Consider the following 26,353-nt stretch of genomic DNA (forward strand, 5'->3'; position numbering starts at 1 on the left):
ATCACAGCAGTGGGCGTTTACACTGAAGTCTCACAGCAGACACGCCCCTTCAAACAGAGTGTTCAAATCAGAGGCTAAAATCAGGCTAGAAAATATGCCTTTTATTTCTAAATTATAAAAACTTTTGATCTAAAACACATACTAACATTATAAGGGCACCACAGGAAACATTCTAAAATAATAAAATAATCCATGCAATGGGACCTTTAAGGTGCTTGTTGCTTGAATTGAATGTAATTTAGCTGCTCCCTCCATGTCGGAAAAATGCAAACTAAAAACAAAACACAAAAATATTTTGTCTAAAATTAAAATGTATTGGAAAAAAATGTACTAACATGAGAAAAAGAGGTTTGCTTCATTGGTGCTCACAAATATAGGCAACTCAAAAAATATCACTAAATACTAACATATTCACTGATTCACTCGTGTAGCTAATATTGGCCTCATTTCTATGATGAGAAATTCAAGTTTTCCCCAGATAGATTTTGACGAAAACAGAAGCACGTAGGCTACCATGCAGTTGTTTCACCTAGCCGCGTTAACGCGAAACAGGAAACTCATGAATATGTTCTGTCCAACGCAACCTAAAACTCGAACCAAAACGCGCCCGATCCCGACAAAGTCAAGAGGAAGGCTACACGAAATGTCCTTCGCTCCTTCTGCAGAAATAACCAGTCACTGTCAGAGGTAACCATTCATTTGAATAATTCAGACTTTCAGTTTCACTTAGTGCGTCACGACTCATGATCAAGCTTGTTAACTTCAGGAAGTGAAGAGAAACTTGGTGGAGCTCATCGTGATTCTTCAGGTTAGTAGATGTTAGATGGACTATAGGGTCTCCAGTCATGTAGCTATTGTGTTCATATTGGTCATAGTTTTATATGACGCTCCAAGATTTGTTGAGTTTTGTGTATGTTGACAAGTTGTGTTGTCGGAGCGATATAGCTATACGCACGTCACACCAGGTGTGCATAAACACACTGTCAAAACAAGCACTGGAAGTTATTTAAATGAGATTAACATCACATCATGAAAAATTTCAACGGTAAAATAATCTTATGAAATGCAAGTGACTGTACTGTGATCTGCTGTAACGTGTTTTGATGAGAAGTGTGTTAGTGTAGGCGCGTTAGGAGCTCAAAAATAAAAGTAGGCTGTAAAAAATATTTTTACTAATGCAAATAATGAAATGTAGGCCTGTTTTGATCCGACAAGGCAGTGAAAATGGACTTCGTCGTTATTTTGACGGCTGCAGACCACTTGCCATATTGGCGCTCGTGCTTCAGTTTTTGACGCAGAGGAGTGAGGACAGGTTCCTTCTGCATTTTCTTACTAATCGATTAAATATTAACTAGTTTAAAGATTAACTAAATGCACATGAACGCCACCACTCTTAAAACGGATGTGTTAAAAACAAAACAACCTGTGTTATATCTTAACACACTTGTGTGTCTAGTTAAGGACAACACATTTTGTGTTACTTTGAACTCATCCAGTGTGTTATTGTTCTTAACACAGGGAATGTGTTGAAACCTTTTACACACTGTGTTATAGTTACACAACTTGTGTCAGATATGTGTCACATGTGACTGTAGTCGGTGTGTAATTGCCAGAGTTACTTCCTGTGTTTTTACAACTGAGAGTTTGGATGAACACCGAAACTTATTGTTAACTTGTGTTTCTGGAGTCCAGTGACGTTTAATAAAGAGTTTGTTTGAACATTTGGATGGTTTAGACATCATGAATCTACATAGACAAGCTCTTATTGAGAATTAACTGAGGCTTAGATGTTGATGTTTCACTGAATGTTTTATTTGAAGTCACCAGAATCGTGATTAATGGCTCCTTTATTTGAGCTCTTGACCCTTTACTCTTCTTTTAGTTTTTCTCTTGCTGTAACTGTATTTAATAAAATACATTTGTTATGGCGAGAGAAAATGTGATCAGATGTTTCTTGATGATGTCATAATCAGCAAGTGCTGATCTGATCAAGTTTATGAGTATATGGACGGTGCGCATTTAATTTATGTGCTATTAGGTATAACAATCTTGTGAAACTACATCATTCTATCCAGCAGTGCAGAATAAAAAAAAGGTTTTCTGCAAATTTTAATCTGCGGCAGAAATTAGTCAAACACAGACCTCAAGAATCAGCGTATGAATCTCAACAATGGTGACAAACGAAAAGCTTCATGCCGCAATGCATGCTGGGAGTCATGGATGAGATTTGTACTATGGTGGCACCCAGCATGCATTGCGGCATGAAGCTTTTTGTTTGTCACCATTGTTGAGATTCATGTGCTGATTCTTGAGGTCTGTTTGATACCATTGACTGTAAAGTCCTGTTTAAACTGTATAATTAAAAACTATTTTTAAGCTAACTGTAATATGCTAATCCTTTTAAAAGTCATCTTTTAAAATCACATTAACCTATCAAATATTAAACTCTTGCTGATCTTTACAACCCTACATGTCCATGATGATAATATTATCATCTCAGCACATTTTTCTCATGATTATTTCTGCTGTTTTAAATGTGTTAAATTAAAGGAACACTTCGACTTTTTGGGACTTTAGCTTATTCACCGTATCCCCCAGAGTTAGATAAGTCCATACATACCTTTTTCATCTCCGTGTGTTCTTTAAGTCTGTTTGACGCACCCACCGCTAGCCTAGCTTAGCACAAAGACTGGATGTAAATGGCTACAGCTAGCATACTAATCCCAATAAGTGACAAAATAACGCCAACATGTTCCTATTTACATGTTGTGATTTGTATAGTCACAGCGTGTACAAATAACAAGGTCACATGAGACACAGCCATTTTTTAAACACAGAGGTGGAGAATCCAGGGGTCAGAAAGTAAAAGTCCTGCCATATATTTATTCCACCCATGAACTCACACAGCAAAAACTCCAGTGTTAAATGAACTCTCCTGTGAGTTTATTTGGCTCCAGACTCAAGAGTGTTAAAGTTAATGAGATAATTAAGTGATTGACTGAGTGATGATTGAGCATTATTGAAGACACCTGATGTTAACAAGCAGAATCACTGAAGGAGAAAATCTTTTTTTTAAGTTGCCATTATGGAGATCAGTGTTTGCTTTAGTTGGGCTCTTGACCCTTAAACTAATAACTTTAGATTTTGTTTGGCTGTTGTATCTGGGTTATAACTCTCAGATGAACAAAGAGAAACGTTGATCAGGTGATGTTGGTTATGTTTTGACATAATCATAATTTGACCTGAATCACAAAAGTCATTTAGAGAGTTAAGTTTACCTTGATGATTACAGTTGCCTGTGATTCTAATATTATGCCATGTTAATCATTTTCAATGTAATCAGAAAGATTTCTTGAAAGTTGTTCTGATCAAAAGACTTTGAAAAAATATATTATTTGGACACACTGACACCAAGAATCAGCCTGTGATTCTCAACAATGGTGACAATAATAAAGCATGTTGCAGTGCATTCTGGGTGTCACCAATCAAAACTCATCCATGGCTCCCATCATGCATTGCGGTATGAATAAATTATGATCTGAATTGTCTTGTTTTCCTAATTGAATATTCTTTTTGTCACCATTGTTGAGATTCATACACTGAATCTTGATGTCTGTGTGTGCCTTAAAGAAAGATTTTCCTTTTCTTTATCAGAACAACTTTTAAGAAATAATTTGAATTATATTGAAAAATCTGGATCTTAATCTGTAGAATCACTGTGATGTTGTAATGACCAATATACATTTAAGTCAGAGATTAGGCTCTAAATGAGTTCAGTGATTCAGATCAAATTATGATTATGTTAAAATATAACCAACACCACCTGATCAACTTTTCTTTTTGTTCATCTGGCTGTTATAACTCAGATCAACAGCCAAACAAAATCTAAAGATAATCATTTGAAGGTCAACTGCCCAACTAAAGCAAACACTGATCTCCATAATGATGACTACAATTGTGATTTTTCTCCTTCAGTAATTCTGCTTATTAACATCAGGTGTCATCAATAATGGTCAATCATTACTCAATCAATCACTTAATTAGCTCATTAACTTTAACACTCTTGAGTCTGGAGCCATATAAACTCCCAGGAGAGTTCATTTAACACTGGAGTTTTTGCTGTGTGAGTTCATGGGTGGAATAAACATATGGCAGGACTTTTACTTTCTGACCCCTGGACTCTCCACCTCTGTTTAAACGTTTAAATACTGGGAACTATTTTCTCAGAAGGCGAAGCACTGCTACTTCTGCAGAGTGATTAGCGCAGCACTAGGGCTGTGCGATATATATCGTGAGATTGTTATGCGCATCTCGTCAGTAAAGCCGGTTCCTTGATTAGTAGTAAATCGCCATCACCTGCTTTCAGATGAAGCGGCATTTAGGGCTGAGGAGATAATTAAGTGATTAATTTAGTGATGATTGAGCATTATTGAAGACACCTGATGTTAACAAGCAGACTCACTGAAGAAGAAAATCACAAATTGTAAGTTACCATTAAGGTGATGGGTGTTTGCTTTAGTTGGGCTCTAGACCATTATATGTTTACTTTAATATTTACTGTTGTTTGTCTGCTGTTATTGATTTATAACAGTTAAATGAACAAAGTAAAATGTTATCTATCTTATAGTGTTGGTTATGTTTTGACATAATCATGCTGTGATCTGAAAAAGGAAACTTATTGAGATAGTTTGGTTTAACTTGTTAGCTGCAGTTTAGTGATTCTTCAGCCTATGATTATCAGTATTTTACTTATAATTCTAAATATTTAATAAACATTGTTTTGATCAAAAGACATTCAGATAAATTCATTTAAAACACAGACATCAATAATCAGCCTGTGAATCTCAACAATGGTGACAATAATAAAGCATGTTGCAGTGGCTGCCACCAATCACAACTCATTAATGGCTCCCATCATGCATTGCGGTATGAATAAATTATGATCTGAATTGTCTATGTAATTTACTTTTCCTAATTGAATATTCTGCTCCTCACCATTGTTGAGATGCATAGACTGAATCTTGACATCTGTGTGTGCCTAAAAGAATGATTTTTTTTTTTAAGCAACTTTCAAGAAATCCTTTATATTATATCAAAAATGCTGGGCATTTATGCAGATTCACTAACCAACAACATAAATCGAAGTCAGAAAGAAGGATTTTAATGAGTTCAGTGATCAAGTTCAAATGATGATTGTCATAATATAACCTACACCATCAGATCACTTTTTTTTTCTTTGTTTATCTGTCAGTTATAACTCAGATACAGCAGCCAAATAAAATCTAAAGTAAACATATAATGGTCTAGAGCCCAACTAAAGCAAACACCCATCACCTTAATGGTAACTTACAATTTGTGATTTTCTCCTTCAGTGATTCTGCTTGTTAACATCAGGTGTCTTCAATAATGTTCAATCATCACTAAATTAATCACTTAATTCTCATTAACTTAAACACTCTTGAGTGTGGACTCATACACTCCCAGGAGTGTTAATTTAACACTGGAGTTTTTGCTGTGAAAGAGCCGTAGTTAACTGACAAGCTGAGCCATATCGCATTAAGTATCGCTGGCGATACGTCCGCGATATTAATGCGATATGGCTCAGCTTGTCAGTTAATTACGGCTCTTTGTAGTAAATGCCGCTTCATCTGAAAGCAGGTGATGGTGATTTACTACTAATTAGGGTTGCAAAATTCTGGGAATTTTCAAAGATGGAAACTTTCCATGGGAATTAATGGGAATTTAAGGGAATTAACAGGAATTTATGGGAATAAACGGGAATAAACTGGGAATTTTGAAATTTGAAGGTTGGCTCTTCATAGGGAACTTAAATATAGTTGAGGAAAGTATATTTTAGCATAATCTTGACTAAAACAAACAGATGCCATTCAAATACACTTGAATATATCCATGCCATTCCTCAATCATATGCACATAGCACACTGCTTACTGCATGGCTACTGAGACCACACCCCCTACTGGCACTGTGCATGCCTCAATCACATGTACAGAAGCCCAAAGCACAAGCACATTTGAGCCTGTGGACTAAACAAAGTGAAGTAAGTTTTGATAATATTATGGGGTAATATATTTATTAAATGTTTAAATTGCAAATATCACATACAAATGTATTCATCTAGTAGATAGCAAGCTGATAAGTTAGATGCTAAATAAGCTAGCATAACTATTTACCACATAAGTAGGGCTGGGCGGTATGACGGTATATATCGTTACCATGGAAGAAAATATCAACCATAACAGATTTTTTTATTCCTTGTATGCCGCAACATATAAATAAGTAGGCGTGGTTAACTCGCGTGCAGCGTGCGTGAGACTGAGACACTGACATATGTCAAAGAAACATGAAGAAAGACCAAGAGGATCCACAAAAGGAATTATGTTTTCAAAATTAATGTGATATTTTCGGGGGGGAAGGCACAGAAGTCAACTAGAGCAGTGCAGCACACTGAAAGTTTAGAGAGCCTTTGCTCTTGCTCGCAACGGGGCTTACTTGACAACAAGTTCATATATCAATATTCTAATGAATAGAAATAACCTTAAATAATGTATCTATCCGTCTCTTATGTGTACAGTTACTTTCAGAGTGGACGCACAAGCGGTTGCCGTGGTAATGAATATTTCCAAAATTCCCCAGCTTAACTTCCCATGGAAATTTACCGGAAACTTTCTGGAAATTTACCGGAAATTTTCCGCCCCTTTGCAACCCTACTACTAATCAAGGAACCGGCTTTACTGACGAGATGCGCATAACAATCTCACGATATATATCGCACAGCCCTACGCAGCACCCGAGAAGCGCCGTGGTGAGGAGCAGAGAGTTCGCTAGAGTCAGCAATTACTAGTAAATGCAAAGTTTACAATCATGGGTGTTCGCTGTATTGTAAAGAGCTGCGACAATAAACAGGGGAGACCAGGTAATACCATGATGTTTCATAGAATTCCAACCAAAAACGCTGACCTGATGAATCAATGGCTAGTTGCTCTGGATATAACGTTAGATCCAAACACACCTGTAGACATCATCAAGGACAAGGACTATCGCGTTTGCTCAGAACAGTTCACTTAGGACGACTATTTTGAAAAAAATGGAATTTGCCACACGGACCGTGAAGCGTGTGCTGAAGGATACGGCCATCCCATCGATAGTAAAGACAGGACAAAGTGGATCACCTGCGGCTGCGGTAAGTGTTCCGTTATGTTTTTAGATGACTAGCCTACTGTTATAGTGCCATTAGCTAGATGTAATGTAACCTTAGTGACACTATTACATGAATAGGTTGCTCACTACTATTACAGTTGTTCCCGGGCTCCATATATCCCCTGTAATGTTAGTATTGTGTTGTCACAAACACGCTCTATCGCCCCAGTAACAAATAAGCGGCGCTAAAGATAACTTTCAGCCTTCAACTTGCTAATGAATTGGAGGGGGGGATAGGCAGTTTTCATTTTTGAGAAATGGTTACCTTGTTTGTGAAATAGTAGGCTACTCCCGTTCTGATTCTCCCCTCGACCTCAGTCTGTTCGGCTTCTTGTCTATCAGATTCCAAAGTTTGTAACTCCTCGTCTGTGTATTCTGGCTCAAAACGATATGGCTCTGGATCTTGGTTTGATACCAAATAAAAATCGTCTGACAATTCCTCAAAGTCAGCCATGATCACGAATCACGTTCGCTACTAGCTAGTCACGTTGGTTTTGTTGACGGAACGGCGCTTCTCGGGTGCTGCGCTAATCACTCTGCAGAAGTAGCAGTGCTTCGCCTTCTGAGAAAATAGTTCCCAGTATTTAAATGTTTAAAAAATGTCTGTGTCTCATGTGACCTTGTTATTTGTACACACTGTGACTATCACAACATGTAAATAGGAAAATGTTGGCGTTATTTTGTCACTTATTGGGATTAGTATGCTAGCTGTAGCCATTTACATCCAGTCTTTGTGCTAAGCTAGGCTAGCGGTGGGTGCGTCAAACAGACTTAAAGCACGCACGGAGATGAAAAAGGTATGTATGGACTTATCTAACTCTGGGGGATACAGTGAATAAGCTAAAGTCCCAAAAAGTTGAAGTGTTCCTTTAAATACACATTTACAGCAATCAAAGAAAACTAATGGTAAAGAGTCAAGAGCCCAAATAAAGCTGACACTAATCATGATTCTGGTGACTTTAAATGAAACATTCAATGAATCGTCAACACCAAAACCTGTTAATTCTCAATAAGAGCTTCTGTAGAGTCTGACAGAAATAAAGTCAATCTGGTTATTAAAGCAGCATTTGAAAAAGACATTGGAAAAGAGGCATGATGTGATTGGCTGCAAAAAAACACCCGTTAATCTTTAAGTTTTCATGATTTAAGATTTAATTTATTTATTTGAATGTATTGTTTTATTTATTTTAGAGCATTTTATGGGATACCATATAAAATATACCTATCATTTTTTTTCATAAACACAAACTCTCCTCCACCCAGTGCTATTATATACAGAGTTACATTTTAACACACATTGTGTGTTAAAAATATACACAACATGTGTCAAAATCAAGCGGCAACCTCCCCGTCTCTCTCTTGAAACCAACACGGAAGTGAGTTAAACTGCAATTCGTTGACTGGCCACTTGAGGCTGGTGTCAAAAGTGAGTCAAATCTGTATCTCCCCCATGTTAAAATGCCAAATTTTACAGCAGAAAAAAACGTGTTTACAGCCTGGTGTCTGTATGTTTTTTTGGTCTATACAGTTAATTTTGCCCTTCATGACAACTGTGAGGGGGGGTGATTTTTTTTTATAACTCATACGTTTAGTTGATTAATATTTAAAGTTCTGCATAATTAAGGGTGTGTCCACTTTTGAGTGACAGGTGGATTCCCGCTGATGTCAATGCTAGCCGTTTGTCTGCTGTTAGCCGTCACTTCACCTCAGCAAATTTTAGCTGCTGAACTTGCCATCTCTGCAATGTTTGTGCTTTTTTCGGGATTATTTCATACAATTTAATACACCCATTACTTCGCCCACGGTTTAAGATTCCGTCGTTGTCGTTGAGAGAACAACCAGCGCTGTATTTCAGTTGTTTTCCTCTGTGAACATGCACTAATGCAGTGGTTCTCAACTCTAGTCCTCGGGACCCGCTGCTCTGCACATTTTGTATGTCTCCCTTATTTAACACACCTGAATCAGATCATCAGCTCGTTAAGAGAGACTCCATGAACTGAATTGAGTGTGTCAGATAAGAGAGACATACAAAATGTGCAGAGCAACGGGTCCCGAGGACTGGAGTTGAGAACCACTGCACTAATGGATGTCTGACAATTTCGTTGCTTTTTGGAGTTTTCAGATTTAAAAAAGGTCTATAGATATAAAGGCTCGTTTGTTCTGCTCTCACGGAACAGATAGATTATAATATGCTTATGTTATGTACCGTCAGATGAAATCCTGCAGGTGTCGGCGCTTTCTCCGTCATGCAATAAATCCTTGAATGAGCGCGGATTTCTAGCGCATTTACTTGAACTTCATAGGTAATATATGGTTTAACCCATTTGAGAGGCGGCCAAAATCAGAATTTAAAATGGACTGAATAAGCTCTCTACGAACTTGACGAGCGATGCCGCGCTGACGGAGACTATAAAGAGTGACTGACATGTAACTGTTATGCACATAAATCACTGTCACACACACTCTCTCAGAGTAATAGTTACTGCATCATACGTTTTCAACTAGCAGAATAGTACAGAATCACGATACACAGTCTCACTTGTAGCCATGTCTTTTAATAATATTTCGAAGGGCAAAAACAGCAACTTTTAATTGGCTTTTCATCATCAACTGTCACTTTAGCGCGAGGCCCTGTGCAGTCGCAGACTTGGTACTTTCCATAGGGTACTTTCAGTAGCATATAGCATTACCTCCCAAGCCTGAGCTAACTCGATCACGTCGAGCGGTGAGCGTGGTTTCAGATAGCCAGGCTCATCAGCTTCACACACGCCCCGCCTCTTTGCCCATTTTCTGTTATCCGGGAGTGACGCAAGGTGACGCGAGGCCAAGATGGCGACGGCCGACTCCGCCCACTTTATGCTTCAAAAATGCTCTTCAGAAACCTACGGGTGACGTCACGGACACTACGTCCATATTTTTTTTACAGTCTATGGTCAAAATACCATCAACACATGCTGTGTGTTGTTTTTTAACACATCTCTTTTAAGAGTGATTACCACTGCTAACTGGAGATTTTAAAGGGTTAGTTCACCCAAAAATGAAAATTCTGTCAGTAATTACTCACCCTCATGTTGCTCCAACCCCGTAAGACCTTCGTTCATCTTCAGAACACAAATTAAGATATTTTTGATTAAATCTGAGAGCTGATCACTCCCCATAGGCTTCTAAGGGACCGAAACTTGCTGGCCCAGAAAAGTTATCAAAGAGATCGTTAATATAGTCCAAGTGACTACAGTGGCTCAATCTTAAGTTTATCAAGCGACGAGAATACTTTTTGTGCGCAAAAATAAACAAAAATAACGACTTTATTCCACTATTCATTTCCTTCTCTCTGGGCCTCCAGTGAGTTCGCGTAGTGTTTTAGCGCAGCGCGTCTGTGTTGTGCGTCACACGCATCACACACATGATCAGCGTCGGCCAATAGTGAGCCTACGTGGTGACGTGCAACACAGACGCGCTGCGATAAAACACTACGCAAATTCACTGGAGGCCCAGAGAGAAGGAAATGAATAGTAGAATAAAGTCGTTATTTTTGTTTGTTTTTGCGCACAAAAAGTATTCTCGTCGCTTGATAAACTTAAGATTGAGCCACTGGAGTCACTTGGACTATATTTACGATCTCTTTAATAACTTTTCTGGGCCAGCAAGTTTCAGTCCCTTAGAAGCCTATGGAGGAGTGATCAAGCTATCAGATTTAATCAAAAATATCTTAATTTGTGTTCCGAAGATGAACGAAGGTCTTACGGGGTTGGAACAACATGAGGGTGAGTAATTACTGACAGAATTTTCATTTTTGGGTGAACTAACCCTTTAATAAATTTTGATTAACTTTCTTGCTTTTATTTCTAAAATTCAGTCTTTAATTATTTTCCCCCCAAATATGGGCAAATACATTAGGGGTGTAACAGTACACAAACATGACGGTTCGGTACGTACCTCGGTATTGAAGTATTCGGTACAGCAGGGGGGAGAAAACTAAACACAAAATTACTTATTGTTTCTTTTTCTTTTACAATAAACTGTTATTTTATTTTATTTTTTTTACAAATATGTACATGTGTTTAAATAAATTATATTATTTAAAAAATAATTACATTACTATAGTATTAAAGGTACCAATTAACAATTGAATTATATTAAATTGATGATATTTATTTTTAGATATAATAATCAACACTAAAAAACAAACAAAAACAAACAAAAAAACATGTAAATTGCACACAAGGCAGGTTTTCCATCAACTTCTAAATAGGCTATAATTACAGATGGTGGTCAACCAGAATGCCTATTACCGCCGCGCCAGCTGCCGCGGCGAAATTACCGCGGCGAAAATAAACCAGCCGCATTTCAAAGTCGTTCCCGAAATGACCGCCAGGTGGCGCAAAGGGACATTGTGCAAAACAGCAGCAATTGCCGTATTTTAAAATGTAAGTGGGTTAAATAATAGGCATATTTTTCATATAAATAGGCCTATTAGGCTACAACAGAATAGAACCAAAGATAGAATCAATTTTACAGCTGAAAAAATAGAATCAAAAGTTAAAAATAGAGACGATGTTAGGAGCAATGACGCTGAATATTTTTACTATTCTATTGAGGAATTAGATAAACGAAGAGCTCTCGTGAGCGATACAATTGCACAGTAATTTATAGTGATTTCAAAAGCAGTCCTTAAAAAAAAAAAAATTACATGGAGTAGTGTGGCATAATTTTTGAGAGATTACGCGGAACACGTTTTAGTTAAGATCCTGGTTTCAATGCCCTTAATGTATATAGGCTAGGCTTTAAAAAAAAATTCACAACGCGTTTTGAGATTGTTTTGAATTAAACATTGAAGTTTAAAATGTAGTGTTTTGGCACACCAGGCCGAGTGGCGTTACGCATTGTTCAAAAATCAGGTTTTATTCTGGCATGTTGAATTGGCGTTAATATTTTTTATTTTTATTTATTAGATTTAGATTTTAGGTTTTGTTAGATTTATTTTTCTCATAACAGCTAAAATAACTTAATATATGCCTTGTCTTCATATGATTTTTATCAATGAACTAGTGTTTTCTGACAGTGTCGACTGCAAAGATGAAGTTGACGATCGCCATATTTGTAGTGAACGCACCTAGAGAGAAATGCACAAAGACATAATCAGAGAGTAGCCTTTTTCTTTTTCGTTTTGAATTATTTCGTTTGAAGACATTTCAAGCTTTGTGTATTTGATGTATTTATCATGTCTGTGTGAGGCATACGCTGAGTTTCGTTAAATTAGGAGGATGAGATGCGCTCCAGCTGACGTGCAATGCAAGTGACCTCACGGGCGCCTCTATGATTAGTGTCTGTTTGCTTCTCTTACTTATTGAATCCAGACAATTGGGTGATGAAAAAATGATTAAAATTAAGATACAATTTATAGAAAACGAAATTAACTTTAAAAAAGGTTTTCTACTAAACAAAACTTAATGAAGTGGTCAAAATCATGTCTGACCCACTCCATATCCATCTCTCGATATAATGCATCTTATCTTACTCATGCTGTTCACTTTTCATATTCAACATAGATTGAAAAAACAACATTATAATATTTTAACAAATATGATACTAAATGAGATTATTTAATGTCTACAACAGTATAGTAGGCCTATAGACTCTATTTGTACAAATTGCTGCACATTAATGTAATTAAATGAAACCTTGTAACGAATTCACACTGTAGACTGTGTACAGTTGAGACACCTTAAATAACTTGCGTTCGCAGCAAGCACAAGTTGTGATTTTTGCTGTGCACTTGCATAGAAGTGTCAGCTGGGAAGGAAATATAGAGACCAGACCTCTTGGAACTTTAATTGAATACATAGCGATGGTAAAGCATACTGAAATTACATCCCTACAAATGTATTAGGCCCTACTGAAAATAAATGTATCGAATTTAAGCAAAGTAGCCTAAATGTTAAGACTGTAAGCCCTTTACTTTTTTACGTATTTTAATTGGTCACATATATGACATCTATGACACAAATTGTGTGATTTATGACACATTAGTGTGTTAAATATTTTAACACACTCACTGTGTTAAGAACAATAACACACTGGTTGAGTTAAAAGTAACACAAAATGTGTTGTCCTTAACTAGACACACAGGTGTGTTAAGATATAACACAGGTTGTGTTGTTTTTAACACACCCGTTTTAAGAGTGTAGCCTAAAGGACTCTCATAGCCGACTTTGGGTTAATTTAATTTGTAGAGGATTTTTTAACTCAAACATTAACACTGAAATAAATTAAACTAAATTATTGTAATTTTTTGGCACACCACGACGAGTGGCACTATGCATTGTTCTAAAGCCAGGTTTTATTCTGGCATGTTGAATTAGTGTTCAACAAATGCGGCGGCGCGTTCATTTGAATGAAGAGCGTTTCTCGCTCGTGTGAGCGAACACACACTGGAACGTTAGGCCGTATCGCAACGAGTGAATAGTGGCCGAGTGGTTGAACGTACGTTACGATCATTTAGATGACACGGGTTCGAATCCCGAACTAACTTGGACTACTGGTGTTTTTATATTAGCCTATTAATGCATTTTATAGTCTATTGTTGATGCAGAGAGATTTGTCTTCTAAAACATTTTTTTTTTGCCTATTTACAAAATAAAATCGCCATGCATTTCCATTTTACACTAAGGAACAAATATTATACAATGACTTTACTTCTGTAGCCTATAATAATTCATATATATGACGTTTAAACGACAAACAATAAAATCAGAACCAGTATTCTGTTGCGTTCATGGTTCCAGTGGCAGTAATGCATCCACGGCTTTTCAAAATGTCACAAAGCGTTTTGAGATTGTTTTGAATTAAATATTGAAGTTTATAATTTGTTTGGCACGATGAGTGGCAAACTCTTTGTTTTGTTTTGCAAACTCAGCTAGCCTGTGGGGGGTTTGGAGAAGGCAATACTTTGCTTTATCGTGGGGGTGCAGGACAGAGGTGTTAATGTTCCGTCTTTCATATGGAGAGTGTCGGAGCCAGCCTGATGAGCAGGCAAAGGCAAAATTCTTTTAAGGATTAATCTCAAAATCTCCAAAAGTCCATAGCCTATGTACAGTAGGCCCTATATCTTATTAAATTATATATTGTAGTTTTATTGATTGTATAGGTTTTCCACAAACAATTTAAATTTAGCAGATACAGAGCTCTTTTATTGGCGACCCACCTCGTTTTATTGTAAGGTGAATTCAGCAAGGCATGTTGTATCTTTGAAGGAACAAAAGCTATTTGTTACAGTTTTTTCTTTCATGATTTGTGTGGATGACACACAGCGACATATACAGTATTATCAGCTGTATGGTGTTTTTTACGCTGAAATGCTTAATTTCGAGAGAGACCCGCCGCGCGCAGTGAGGGAGACCAAACTTACTAAAAAAATATCCAGCGCGAGAGAGGCAAAGAAAAACGCCTGTTCTTAATTTATGTTGCTTTGAACTTTTTCCGTTTTGTACCGTTTTAATTTTTTAATTTAGCTGCAATTTCTTTGACAATAGAAATTTAAAATGTTGCAAGAATAGGCCTGTGTTTCTTATTTTGCATCACAAAGGGAATAAACTCTATCGATGCAACCCTGTTTAAATAAATAAACTGTCCCGACACTTTATTCATATCTTAAAATGTGCGATGGGTTTTCAAACTTAATTAATTTTCTTTTTCTTTTACATTTTCATTGTTTATTTTTTAATTGAAAGCAATACTGTATTGAAAGTATTTTTCTGATTTGTTCGATCTGTTTTGAAAAATGTCTTCCGTTGATATGGCCGGGTATCACTGTCAGTCATCTCAATCTCGTGAAAGATTCACACACACACAAAAAAATAATTTAGCAGATTAAAGACGAGCTTCATCATCTTCATTTTCTGGTGCAATCGGCTGACAGTCTTCCTTCATCAGATGTGTCGTCTTTGCAGCGGGAATGTAGCAAATTTATGTTGTAATGTAGCCTACAATTGATAATTAAACAAGATGATTGACTTTAATAAACAGATACATATTTAAGCATCAACAACACTGTCGGCTACACTGAGATTCGATCTCAGATCGTTTGAAGCTCCGAGAGGCTCTTGTTAATGCTTTGACCACAGAGCTACCGTCTGAATCGCCAACGTCTATTATTTTCTCTGTTTTAAAAGTTTGTAACATGTAAGGCTATATTTAGTTCTGAATATAACAAAGAATGCTTAAACCGACTACATCGGTTAGGAGCTGCAAGTCCTGAAAATGTTTTAATTTCACGGTAAATTATTTTAATTTATTTCACTGTTATGTTTCAGTTAATAAATCTACAAACACATTAAAATAACACGAAGAAAATGACAAGTAACCTATTGACATAGCCTTTCTAAATTATAGAAAAACTGGGCACACAATGTTAACGTGTGTCTACTTTGTTTAAATTTAATGAATTTGAATTCGTTTAACCACAATATTTATCTTGAATTTATCTGTGACCTCAGCTCAGATTACTGCCGCGGCAGATTAAGTCATAAAGAGAATAACTGACACTTTTCAAAGTCTGTGATTACAGCGCCACTCAGCGGTAAAAGGCAGCAAATACACATCCCAATTTTGCCGCCGCGGGAACGGCGGCGGTAAAAGTCTCATTCTGGTTGACCACCATCTGTATAAAGTTAATTTTCTACTCCAATTCATTTTTATCATTTACACAGTGGCTGTCATAACTTGTAGTCATGACAAATTTATTTAAGCATACATTAAATAATCAAAACATTACTTGTTGTGATGATACATCTTCTGATGCAACGCTAGGGCACATCATCAGTGATGTTCCTGATCTCATTGGGTGTTTCGGGTCTTTCGAAACATCAGACACCCTCCTTCAGGCGACCCAGCTGAGGTTGATCAGGCCTCAGCTTGTGCCCTAGCAGCATTTAACCACGGATCCGCTCTTTTAATCCAGAGCCACCTCGAAGCCTTCTCTGCAGCCTCTGTGCTATTGCTGATAGCCCTTCTCCTTCTCTCTCCTGTGATGCCGAGTGCAGTATAGGCCCCATAGAGGGACTTCCCTGCAAAGCCTCTGCACCCCACCTCCACATGTAAGCACCTTGCCTTCCAGCCTTGGTTGTGGCAGTCGTTGACGAGGCCATCATATTTCTCCCTCTTCCTCTCATAGGCTTCCTCCATTCGGTCTTCCCATGGCACGGTGAGCTCCAACATGATCAGGTTCTTTGTTGCCTCAGATACCAAGACAATGTCAGGTCTCAGGGTGGTCTTAACGATATCTTGGGGGAACTTAAGCTGTCTGCCCAAGTCAACTTTCAGCTGCCAATCCTGTGCAGTGTTCAGAATCCCTGCTGTTATCCTGGCAGATCTTTCTGGCCTTTCTCCGGCCCTGATGAAACTAATGGTTTGCTTGGAGGGCTTTGACCTCCGACAGCTGCTGATGCTAACCTTGATGCTCTATGCAATTGTTTCCAGCACCTGGTCATGCCGCCAGCGATATCGGCCTTCCCCCAAAGCTCTTGGGCAGCAGCTCAAGATGTGCTCAAGGGTTCCCTTTCTCTGGCACAGGGCACATGCTGGAGTATCGACCAGACCCCAGGTGTGCAGGTTGGATGGGCTGGGGAGGACGTCATAGACTGCCTGAACTAGGAACTTGATGCGGTGTGGCTCTGCCTGCCAGAGGTCTGTCCTCGTGATCTTCCTCTCCACAGCTTGTTCCCATCTTGTTCCCATCTTGTTACTAACAGGTTAAAAAAATATAATAAATATGCTTATACAGTGCATATATGAAATGCTTCTCTCTAGAGTTCATTTCTCTAGCGAACTAACCTGCTGTCGACACTAAATGCCTGCAGTAAATGTAATGCTATACGTGAGATATCATTCTCAAGCTTTTTTATTGATATCTTTCCACAGTTGAAACAGTGGTTGAGAGATCCATCAAATGTCTCTTCTTATTCTTCTGCGCTTTTTACTGGTATCAAACAGCGTTGCAATGCCGCGCGTCCTGGATTGTAGTTTGGATCGCCTGTAATGCAATGTATTCGTTGTGTGACTGCATGCACCGAGCCGTGACGTCCTTACTGTACGTTTGGGACGAATACATGTACCCAGGGGCGCTGCAAAGACCCCGCATTTTGAGGGGGCTCCTGAGGTCTAATAATTGAAACAATCAGAAATGTTAATATAAACACGCAGCAACATCTCTGCATCCCCCTCTAGTTACGCTGGCTATGCTTTTACCGCCTCGCCTCAGCCGACTTAATCAAACTGGCGCAGTGCTTATTCACAGTACTGTAGATAATGCATGATTTGATTTGTTAAACATGAAGAGGACTTCTCTGTCTGGCATGGCCGCTCACTCTAACCTTTAACTTAGATAAATGTGCGCTATTATTAGATTCATCTCAAAGTGTTTGTGCGAAGCTGAAGCTGAAGAATACCGCACTTTACTGCATGACATGGAGGCGCCGGCGTGATCACAAATTTGAACCGGAACTCAGCGAATACTTGCCTTACAGACATATATAGAAAAAAGCTTGAAATGTCTACTTTTAAACAAACCATTTCAAATCAAAACAAATGCTCTCTGTTTATGTAATCCGTATGAACGGTGCATTTCTCTCTATAGGCACGTTCACTGAGAATATGGCGAGTCAGCATCGTCAACTACATCTATGCAGCTGAAACAGACTCAGAAAACACTAGTTATTAATAAACAATTAAAATGTCATATCATATTTTTTTCCTGACACATTTATAATCATTACTTTTGCTGGTGTTTTTTGGCAAGCTTTATGCATGCGCTTGTATGTTGTATAATTATGTCTAGGTAACAAAGATATGTTAACAAAAAAATATTTTAGAAAGGCCTCATTAATTAATTTTGCCTGGGGCTTGACCTTAATATAGGCTCGCCTCTGCATGTACCGTCACACCCCTTATAAATATATATATATACACTGTTAGACCTTACCAGGTTTATTTACAGTAAAATATATACCTGTTTTATAACTTACAGTTTATTACTGTTAAAATACATTTTGTGGGTGTGTCTTTTTATCTTACACTGTTAACCCTTTCAACACCACAGGAAAATTCACACTACAAAGAGTAAAAGTAACATTGAGACAGTGTTGCAGTGAGATAATTAAGAGAATATGTAAGTGATTGTTGAGCATTAGTGATGAACACCTGCTGTTAACAAGCAGAATCACTGAAGGAAAGAGGAACACACGAACAGAAAATAGAGAAACACAAGACCTACAACTGACTTCCAGCCATTACACATTATTACACTTATTATTAACCAGTATGACTTTATTTCTGTCATACATCTACAGAAGTTGTTATTGAGATGTTTAATTGAAAATGTTTGGTGTGAAGTTACCATTATAGAGATCAGTGTTTGCTTTAGTTGAGATGCTGACCCTTGGCTTTTTAACATCAGTTTTTCTCTTGCTTGAACTGTGTTTTTGCAAACCACACTTGTGCACACACCCCTTCTGTGTATGCAGTTTGTTAAATTGATTATGATGAGAAAAATCCTCCTTTAGGCTGTTTATTCACTAATCTCATTCAGAGTTAAATTCTGTATCAAAAGTGTTACATTACCAATGCTGTTGAAACTACAGATGACTTACACTTATAATGACAATTTTCTTTAACACATCATGCACAACCAATGAAACAGAACTATACTGTCTTTCAGAAACATAGAGATATCAAAAATCAGCACGTCTCTCAACAATGGTGGCAATATTTTTTTTCTTATTCATACTGCAGTGCATGCTGGGAGTTTTATATTATCCAGTAACCCAGCATGTATTGCGACATGAAACTTTTGATTGTCACCATTGTTGAGATTCATGTGCTGATTGTTGATGTCTGTCTGTGTCTTAATCAAGCAGGAGTTTGAAGTGTATTAATGCACTATATTATTTCTATATTTTTCACAATAAATGTTAACAGAAGCATTGCTGGATTTTTTATTTCATGTTGTAGATTCACAGATGTATGATTAACAAATGTTAAATACCCATAAATTCAAAGCTTATGCACAGAAAGAAATCAGTGAATCAGACGTGTCCAGGATGATCACTGCATCATCACAACAGCCTACAACATCTGATCATCTTCCTCTTGACTTTGTTTTGCCAAAACAAATGTGTTTTATAAACTCACTGTTAAAACATCCAGAGAGAAATTTGCAATAAAAAGTCAAGAGCCCGACTAAAGCAAATACTGATCAACAACTAAATATCTGTTAATTCTCAACAAGAACTTTTGTACATGTATGAAAGAAATAATGTTAAACTGGTTTGTAAACTGGTTTCACACTCAGTGTTGCTGGAAGTCAATTGTAGTTTTTGTGTTTCTCTTTTTTCTGTTCTTGTTTCTCTGTCCTTCAGTGATTCTGCTTATCAGTTGTTCATCAGTGTCTCAATTCACTCACTTATTTACATTCACTTTGTCAAGGGGACTATATTAGTGAACTAATGTAGGGAATAGTGAATGAGGGTATATGGTGTGATTGGGAAAACAGAAAATATATATATATATATATATATTTATTTATTTATAAAATGGTTAGTTCCAATCCTTGATTCTGATTGGTCAATAGCTGTGCTTTATTCACGATAAAACATGGCTATGACCGCTTCAACCAATGGTTCTATGTATCACTACAACACCCCTAGCAACCACTCTTAGCAACACATGTGTGATCCCTATGGTGTGATCTCATTGATATTGTTCATTGAAGCTATAACGGTAGTGGAGTATTGTGAGAGATCGAGAAAGTGGGTGCATTCACAGTAGACATTGCATTTTCCTTCAGGTCAGTCCTATATTCATAATAAAATAATCCGTTTGAATGTCCTCTGCGATATCTTGTCCTTTTAACAGTTAACCGTTAAGGGGTTTTCCCGTGCCTATAACGTTAGTCATCTGTCAGTTGCGTCTTCCTTCTCCGTGAAAACAAGTTTGAGTCTTTTCAATATAAAAGTCTTCTCTACCGACTGACTCATTCATAAGCAGAGGTGGGAGTAAGTCACTAAATTCAAGTCTCAAGTCAAGTCCAAGTCTTAACATTGCAAGTCAAAGTCAAGCCAAGTCATTCTGTTGTAAGGGTCAAGTCAAATCAAGTCAAGTCAAGTCAAGTCATACTCTTTGTCAAGTCAAGTCAAGTCGCAACTTAGTCATCAAGTCATACCAAGTCACACACAGGCTCGTTTTACACATTTTTTAACTCTGGGACTTTTATTTCTTATTTAGACACAGAGGGCTGATGGGTAAAAAAAAAAAAAAAAAAAATTAACTTGTGTGTAATAAATAAAATATTGTTAAGAAGCACATTAAATGCTCTAAAATAAAAATAAATTAAATGAACACAAGTAAACAAGAATTAATAAAACTTTTCCCATCTTGTGCTAGCCCTACATAGTTATTTTGCTGTGATGTCCTCTATGAAAGTGTAAACGAAACAAAAACATTAAAAATGTCAATTTAATCAAATTAGGCCAACGTGAACACACTCAAAAAAAAAAAAAAAAAAAAAAATGTCTAAACGTAAGATTTATGTATTTAAATTGCATATATAATTTCCATCCATTACATAGTTTTAACATAAACCAATTAATAATCTGAATGTAATTCATATTTTTAAGTCATATATAAATGAAACAGATAAGATTTATGTAATTGTATTAATAAACTGAATGTGATTCATATATGTCAGTCATATGTAAATGAAACGGGTAAGATTTATGTAATAGTACACAGAAAAACGCCCATGTTAAATTAACACTTCTCAGTGTTCATATGTGTGCACACTACAGAGTTAAAGTACCATTGAAGCAGTGTTGAAGTTAATGAGAAAATTAAGTGGTGATTGAGCATTAATTATGAACACCTGCTGTTAACAAGCAGAATCACTGAAGAACAGAGAAACACAAGAACTACAACTGACTTCAGCCACAGTCTTAGATGAAATCAACTGAAGAGAAAAGAAGACATTAAATCTGTGAAGATCTCAGCAGAGGAGGATTAAACAACTCAAACAGCTTTACCAGCTTCACCTATTAGTAACCAGACTGACTTTATTTAATATCCGTTTTAATGAAATCAATAGTTGTATTTTAAAGTCACCATGATGGTGGTTAGCATTTGCTTTAGTTGGACTCTTGAACCTTGACTCTTTAATGTAAACTTTTCTTTGGTTGCTATACTTGTGTGTTTCTAAAGCACAATTGTTGTAGTTAAGAAAGCCATGAGATCAGATGATGTTGGTTGTTTATTGATGATGAAAACGTCATCATTATGTAATTTCCTTAATCCCTGATATTATGCAGTATCTAATGCTTTGATTATATAGGACTTGTGTTTTTAATATTGTTTTATTCATAATAGAAGTCATTTGATTTTATAGTATATCTAGCAGTGTTGTTTATCAAATACCTATTATTTAAAATAGGTTTTAAAAAAAATACTTGGTGCACAAAAACTTGAATCTATGGCATTACTTAGACAAACACAGACATCAAGAAACAGCATATGAATCTCAACAATGGTGACAATCAAACAAAGTATCCAGAAAATCCAGCTGCATAATGTATTAATGTCGCAATGAATGCTGGGAGATATGGGTGAGTTTTGATTGGTGGTACCCAGCATGCACTGCAGCATGAAACATTTCATTGATTGTCACCATTGTTGAGAGTCATACACTGATTCTTGAAGTAATAATGTAGAGAAAAAAAGATTAATGCACTAAATGTTATTTGACTATCAACATTGCTCTCATGCTGTAAATTAACATGGCTTCTATTATATAACAACATTACAAACACAACTCGTATATAATCAAAGCATTAGACACAGAATAAGATCAGAGATTCAAACAATTACATGATGATTAAACATCCAATATCACCTGATCTAATCTTCTCATGGCTTTTTTTGCCTCAACAAATGTGCTTTATATACACACAAATATAGCAGCCAAAGAAAATGTAATACTAAAAAGTTAAGGGTCAAGAGTCCAACTAAAGCAAATGCTAACCACCATCATGGTGACTTTAAAATACAATTGTTGATTTCATTAAAACGGATATTAAATCAAGTCAATCTGGTTAGTAATAGGTGAAGCTGGTAAAGCTGTTTGAGTTGTTTAATCCTCCTCTGCTGAGATCTTCACAGATTTAATGTCTTCTTTTCTCTTCAGTTGATTTCATCTAAGACTGTGGCTGAAGTCAGTTGTAGTTCTTGTGTTTCTCTGTTCTTCAGTGATTCTGCTTGTTAACAGCAGGTGTTCATAATTAATGCTCAATCACCACTTAATTATCTCATTAACTTCAACACTGCTTCAATGGTACTTTAACTCTGTAGTGTGCACACATATGAACACTGAGAAGTGTTCATTTAACGTGGGCGTTTTTCTGTGTACTATTACATAAATCTTACCTGTTTCATTTATATATGACTTAAAAATATGAATTACATTCAGATTATTAATTGGTTTATGTTAAAACTGTCACATCCATAACACCAACACAATGCCATGGTATTTAGTTGGTATTATGGATGTGACATTTTTGCGTGGAATTGCCCAGAGGACATCACAGCAAAATAACTATGTAGGGCTAGCACAAGATGGGAAAAGTTTTATTAATTCTTGTTTACTTGTTCATTTAATTTATTTTTATTTTAGAGCATTTAATGTGCTTCTTAACAATATTTTATTTATTACACACAAGTTATTTTTTTTTTTTTTTTTTTACCCATCAGCCCTCTGTGTCTAAATAAGAAATAAAAGTCCCAGAGTTAAAAAATGTGTAAAACAAGCCTGTGTGTGACTTGGTATGACTTGATGACTAGGTTGCGACTTGACTTGACTTGACAAAGAGTATGACTTGACTTGATTTGACTTGACCCTTACAACAGAATGACTTGGCTTGACTTTGACTTGCAATGTTAAGACTTGGACTTGACTTGAGACTTGAATTTAGTGACTTACTCCCACCTCTGTTCATAAGACAGTCTTTGCCGCCATTTATTGGCGAAATAATGTATGTAACTTCTGTTGCTGTTTACGGTCAGGGACTATTTTTTCCAGCGGAAGGAAGGCTTTTAGTGATTTTACTTCATGAAAGTTGCATTAATAAATATTTTTCGGCTTTAATATTTGTATTGTGTGGCAACCGTTTTATTAAAGCAATAAGGTACTCGAGGCAAGTGCTGTATCGACTAACAACGTGCCTAACAACGCCCTTCAGCCATTACTTATTCACGATACAGCACAGCCTCTCTTACCTTATTGCTTACGTATATTCCTGTAGGCTATTTTTGTTTTCTACGGTATATTACTGTTTTAATGGAAAATGGTATGATATTGTCAGAAATTGGCCTTTTTTACAGCAAGGGTGGTATATATATATATATATATATATATATATATATATATATATATATATACTTAAGCTGTGTAAAAGGCAGCAGGTTTAATTAATTTAATTAACAAAATATGTTTCCTCGTAATAGAGAGAGAGATGGAGAGGAAAAAATCTGTTCCACTGACAGACAAGATGCGGAGGAACAGCAAGGATGAACCTCCTGTTATGAGTATTATGCTGTTGGGCTCGACTGGATCAGGAAAGAGCGCTTCAGGAAACACCATCATAGGTGTTAGAAAAACATTTAAAGAAGATTTGTCTCCTGAGGCTGTGACCAGAACCTGTCAATCAGCACAAACAGAGCTGGATGGACAAACAATCACAGTGATCGACACTGTAGGACTCTCTGATACATCAGTGAAGATCACAGACGCTGAAACTCAAATAGAGCAGATGTTGCAGAGTACGTGTGATGGTGTTGATGTGTTTCTGCTGGTGATCAAACTGAGTGAGACATTCACAGAGAACAGTAAAGTTGTGAAATGGATCCAGAAAAAATTTGGAGCAAAGTTCTCAAATCACACAATAGTGCTCTTTACTCACGGAGATCAGTTACATGAGCCAATAGAAGATTATCTGGGAGAATGTGAAACACTGCGTTCAGTAGTTGATCAGTGTTCAGGAGGTTTTCATGTTTTTAACAACAAAGATGAAGATCGATCTCAGGTCACTGAGCTTCTGAAAAAGATTGAGTCACTGAGGAGAAAGAATGCATGCAAGAGATACACAGAACAGGACTATAAGGAGACTAAGAAAGCTCTTCTACTCAAGAAATGTGCAGTAGTAGGAGGAGGATTAGGAGCAGCAGTAGCAGCAGGAGGAGCAATGGGAGGATATGTAGGAGTAGGTGGAGCAGCAACAGGTGGAGCAGCAACAGGTGGCGCAGCAGCAGGAGGAGCAGCAGGAGGAGTAATGGCATCTATGATGGGAACTGCATTAACTGTTGGGAAAGTAGCAGTAATAGGAGCAGCAGGAGGAGCAGCAGTTCTGGCAGCAGCAGCAGTGGGTGCTGGAGTATATTTTTTGGCAAGAAAATATAGCTCTAAAGACAAAGATAAAAGTAAATAAAAGACTATCATTACAAAACATGTATATAACATTCTATAACATAGAACAAACTCATTTGAAATAAACACATTTACTTCCACATATGTGACCCTGGACCACAAAACCAGTCTTAAGTGTTTTTTTTTTTTTTAATTGAGATTTATACATCATCTGAAAGCTGAATACATAATCTTTCCATTGAAGTATGGTTTGTTAGGATAGGACAATATTTGGCCGAGATACAACTATTTGAAAATCTGGAATCTGAGGGTACAGAAAAATCTAAATATTGAGAAAATCGCCTTTAAAGTCGTCCATTTCTATTGGCAATAGTGCTGCATCCATTCACAAAAATAAATGTTTTATATATTTAATGTATGAAATTTACTAAATATCTTCATGGAACATGATCTTTACTTAATATCCTAATGATTTTTGGCATAAAAGAAAAATCTATAATTTTGACCCATACAATGTTTTGTTGGCTATTGCCACAAATATACCCGTGCAACATAAGACTGGTTTTGTTATCCAGGGTCACATATAGGCAGTCAATGCTTCAAAACAAGTAGTTTAACAGAAAAAAAAGCAAAAAAAATTCATGTACTACTAGACTATACTGATGTAATAGTCAGATTTTTTTTTAAAAGTTTTTAGCGTTGTAATATGTTTATTTACATGTCCCCATCCTTTTTACTTTTTTGTATCAACTTAAAGCCCTTTCACACTGAACACAAAATGATTGATTGCCTTCAGCTAATTCACATCTGCACGATAGGTGGCGCTGACCGAGAATACATTTTGCCTTGTATGTATCTTGTATGTTTCCCATTTGGCATTCTTTATTGTTATAAAAATATCCCGAGCCGCATAAAAACACACACAGAACATATATCGTCGTATTCATATTTTTATTTGGCTTCATGTTTCATCTGTATGTTTCTCTCAGCTCTAGAGCGAATGAGCTCTGACTCATAACAGACACGCACAGAAGAAAACAGCGCTCGCTCTACAGATCACATAATTCAGTGGAAAATGAATAGAAATGATCATCTGTAAAGAACATGTGAAAATAAATCTGTTCTCAGTCACCAATGATTAAAATAACTCAACATCCATTCTCTTCTCTCTTCCGGAATACTTTTCTTCTGTGTTTTTTCAAAACAGCGCCACCACTCATTTCTTCTAAAATGAGTCTTCTGAAAAACTCATAACGTGGCTTTATGTACTAAGCATCAGTCATTTTCTTTAACGATTTTCTATGGGAGGAAACCGCTTAACGTGTAATTAAACACATTGTGTTCATCTTCTGGGCTCATCTTCTTTTCTGTACATAGTTTACTTTATTATTATGATGTTTACTGAGTTTGGTCTTTTGCATAGAACAGAAACCATGTGCAGACGTTGATCTCTGTGCTGTTAACTTTCAGAACCTGTACAAATGATATGGTTTTTAATGTAAATGCTGGTGATTCTGTGCTCTTAGTTTAAGGATTATTTTTTTTTTTTAAGGTTGTAAACCTGACACCTGTTTCCTTTTGTTGTCCTTATTTAATTTTTAAAATTGTGTTTTTCACATTATTTGCCTTTTTTTATAATAAATGAAAAAATAATAAAGTACAATCATTTTTTT

At 36.6% G+C, this 26,353-nt stretch overlaps 1 protein-coding gene across 1 annotated transcript; it reads left to right on the forward strand.

Moving 5' to 3' along the window:
• Positions 1-737: 737 nt before the first annotated feature.
• On the forward strand, positions 738-26,353 carry LOC307152541 (uncharacterized protein). Its single transcript, XM_079861301.1, has 2 exons — positions 738-808; positions 23,762-26,353. Exon 2 carries the CDS (start codon positions 23,770-23,772, stop codon positions 24,739-24,741), a length of 972 nt encoding a protein of 323 aa, XP_079717427.1. The 5' UTR covers positions 738-808; positions 23,762-23,769; the 3' UTR covers positions 24,742-26,353.

This window comes from Squalius cephalus, assembly GCF_949319135.1.
Source record: "Squalius cephalus genome assembly, chromosome: 2".
Lineage (NCBI taxonomy): Eukaryota > Metazoa > Chordata > Actinopteri > Cypriniformes > Leuciscidae > Squalius > Squalius cephalus.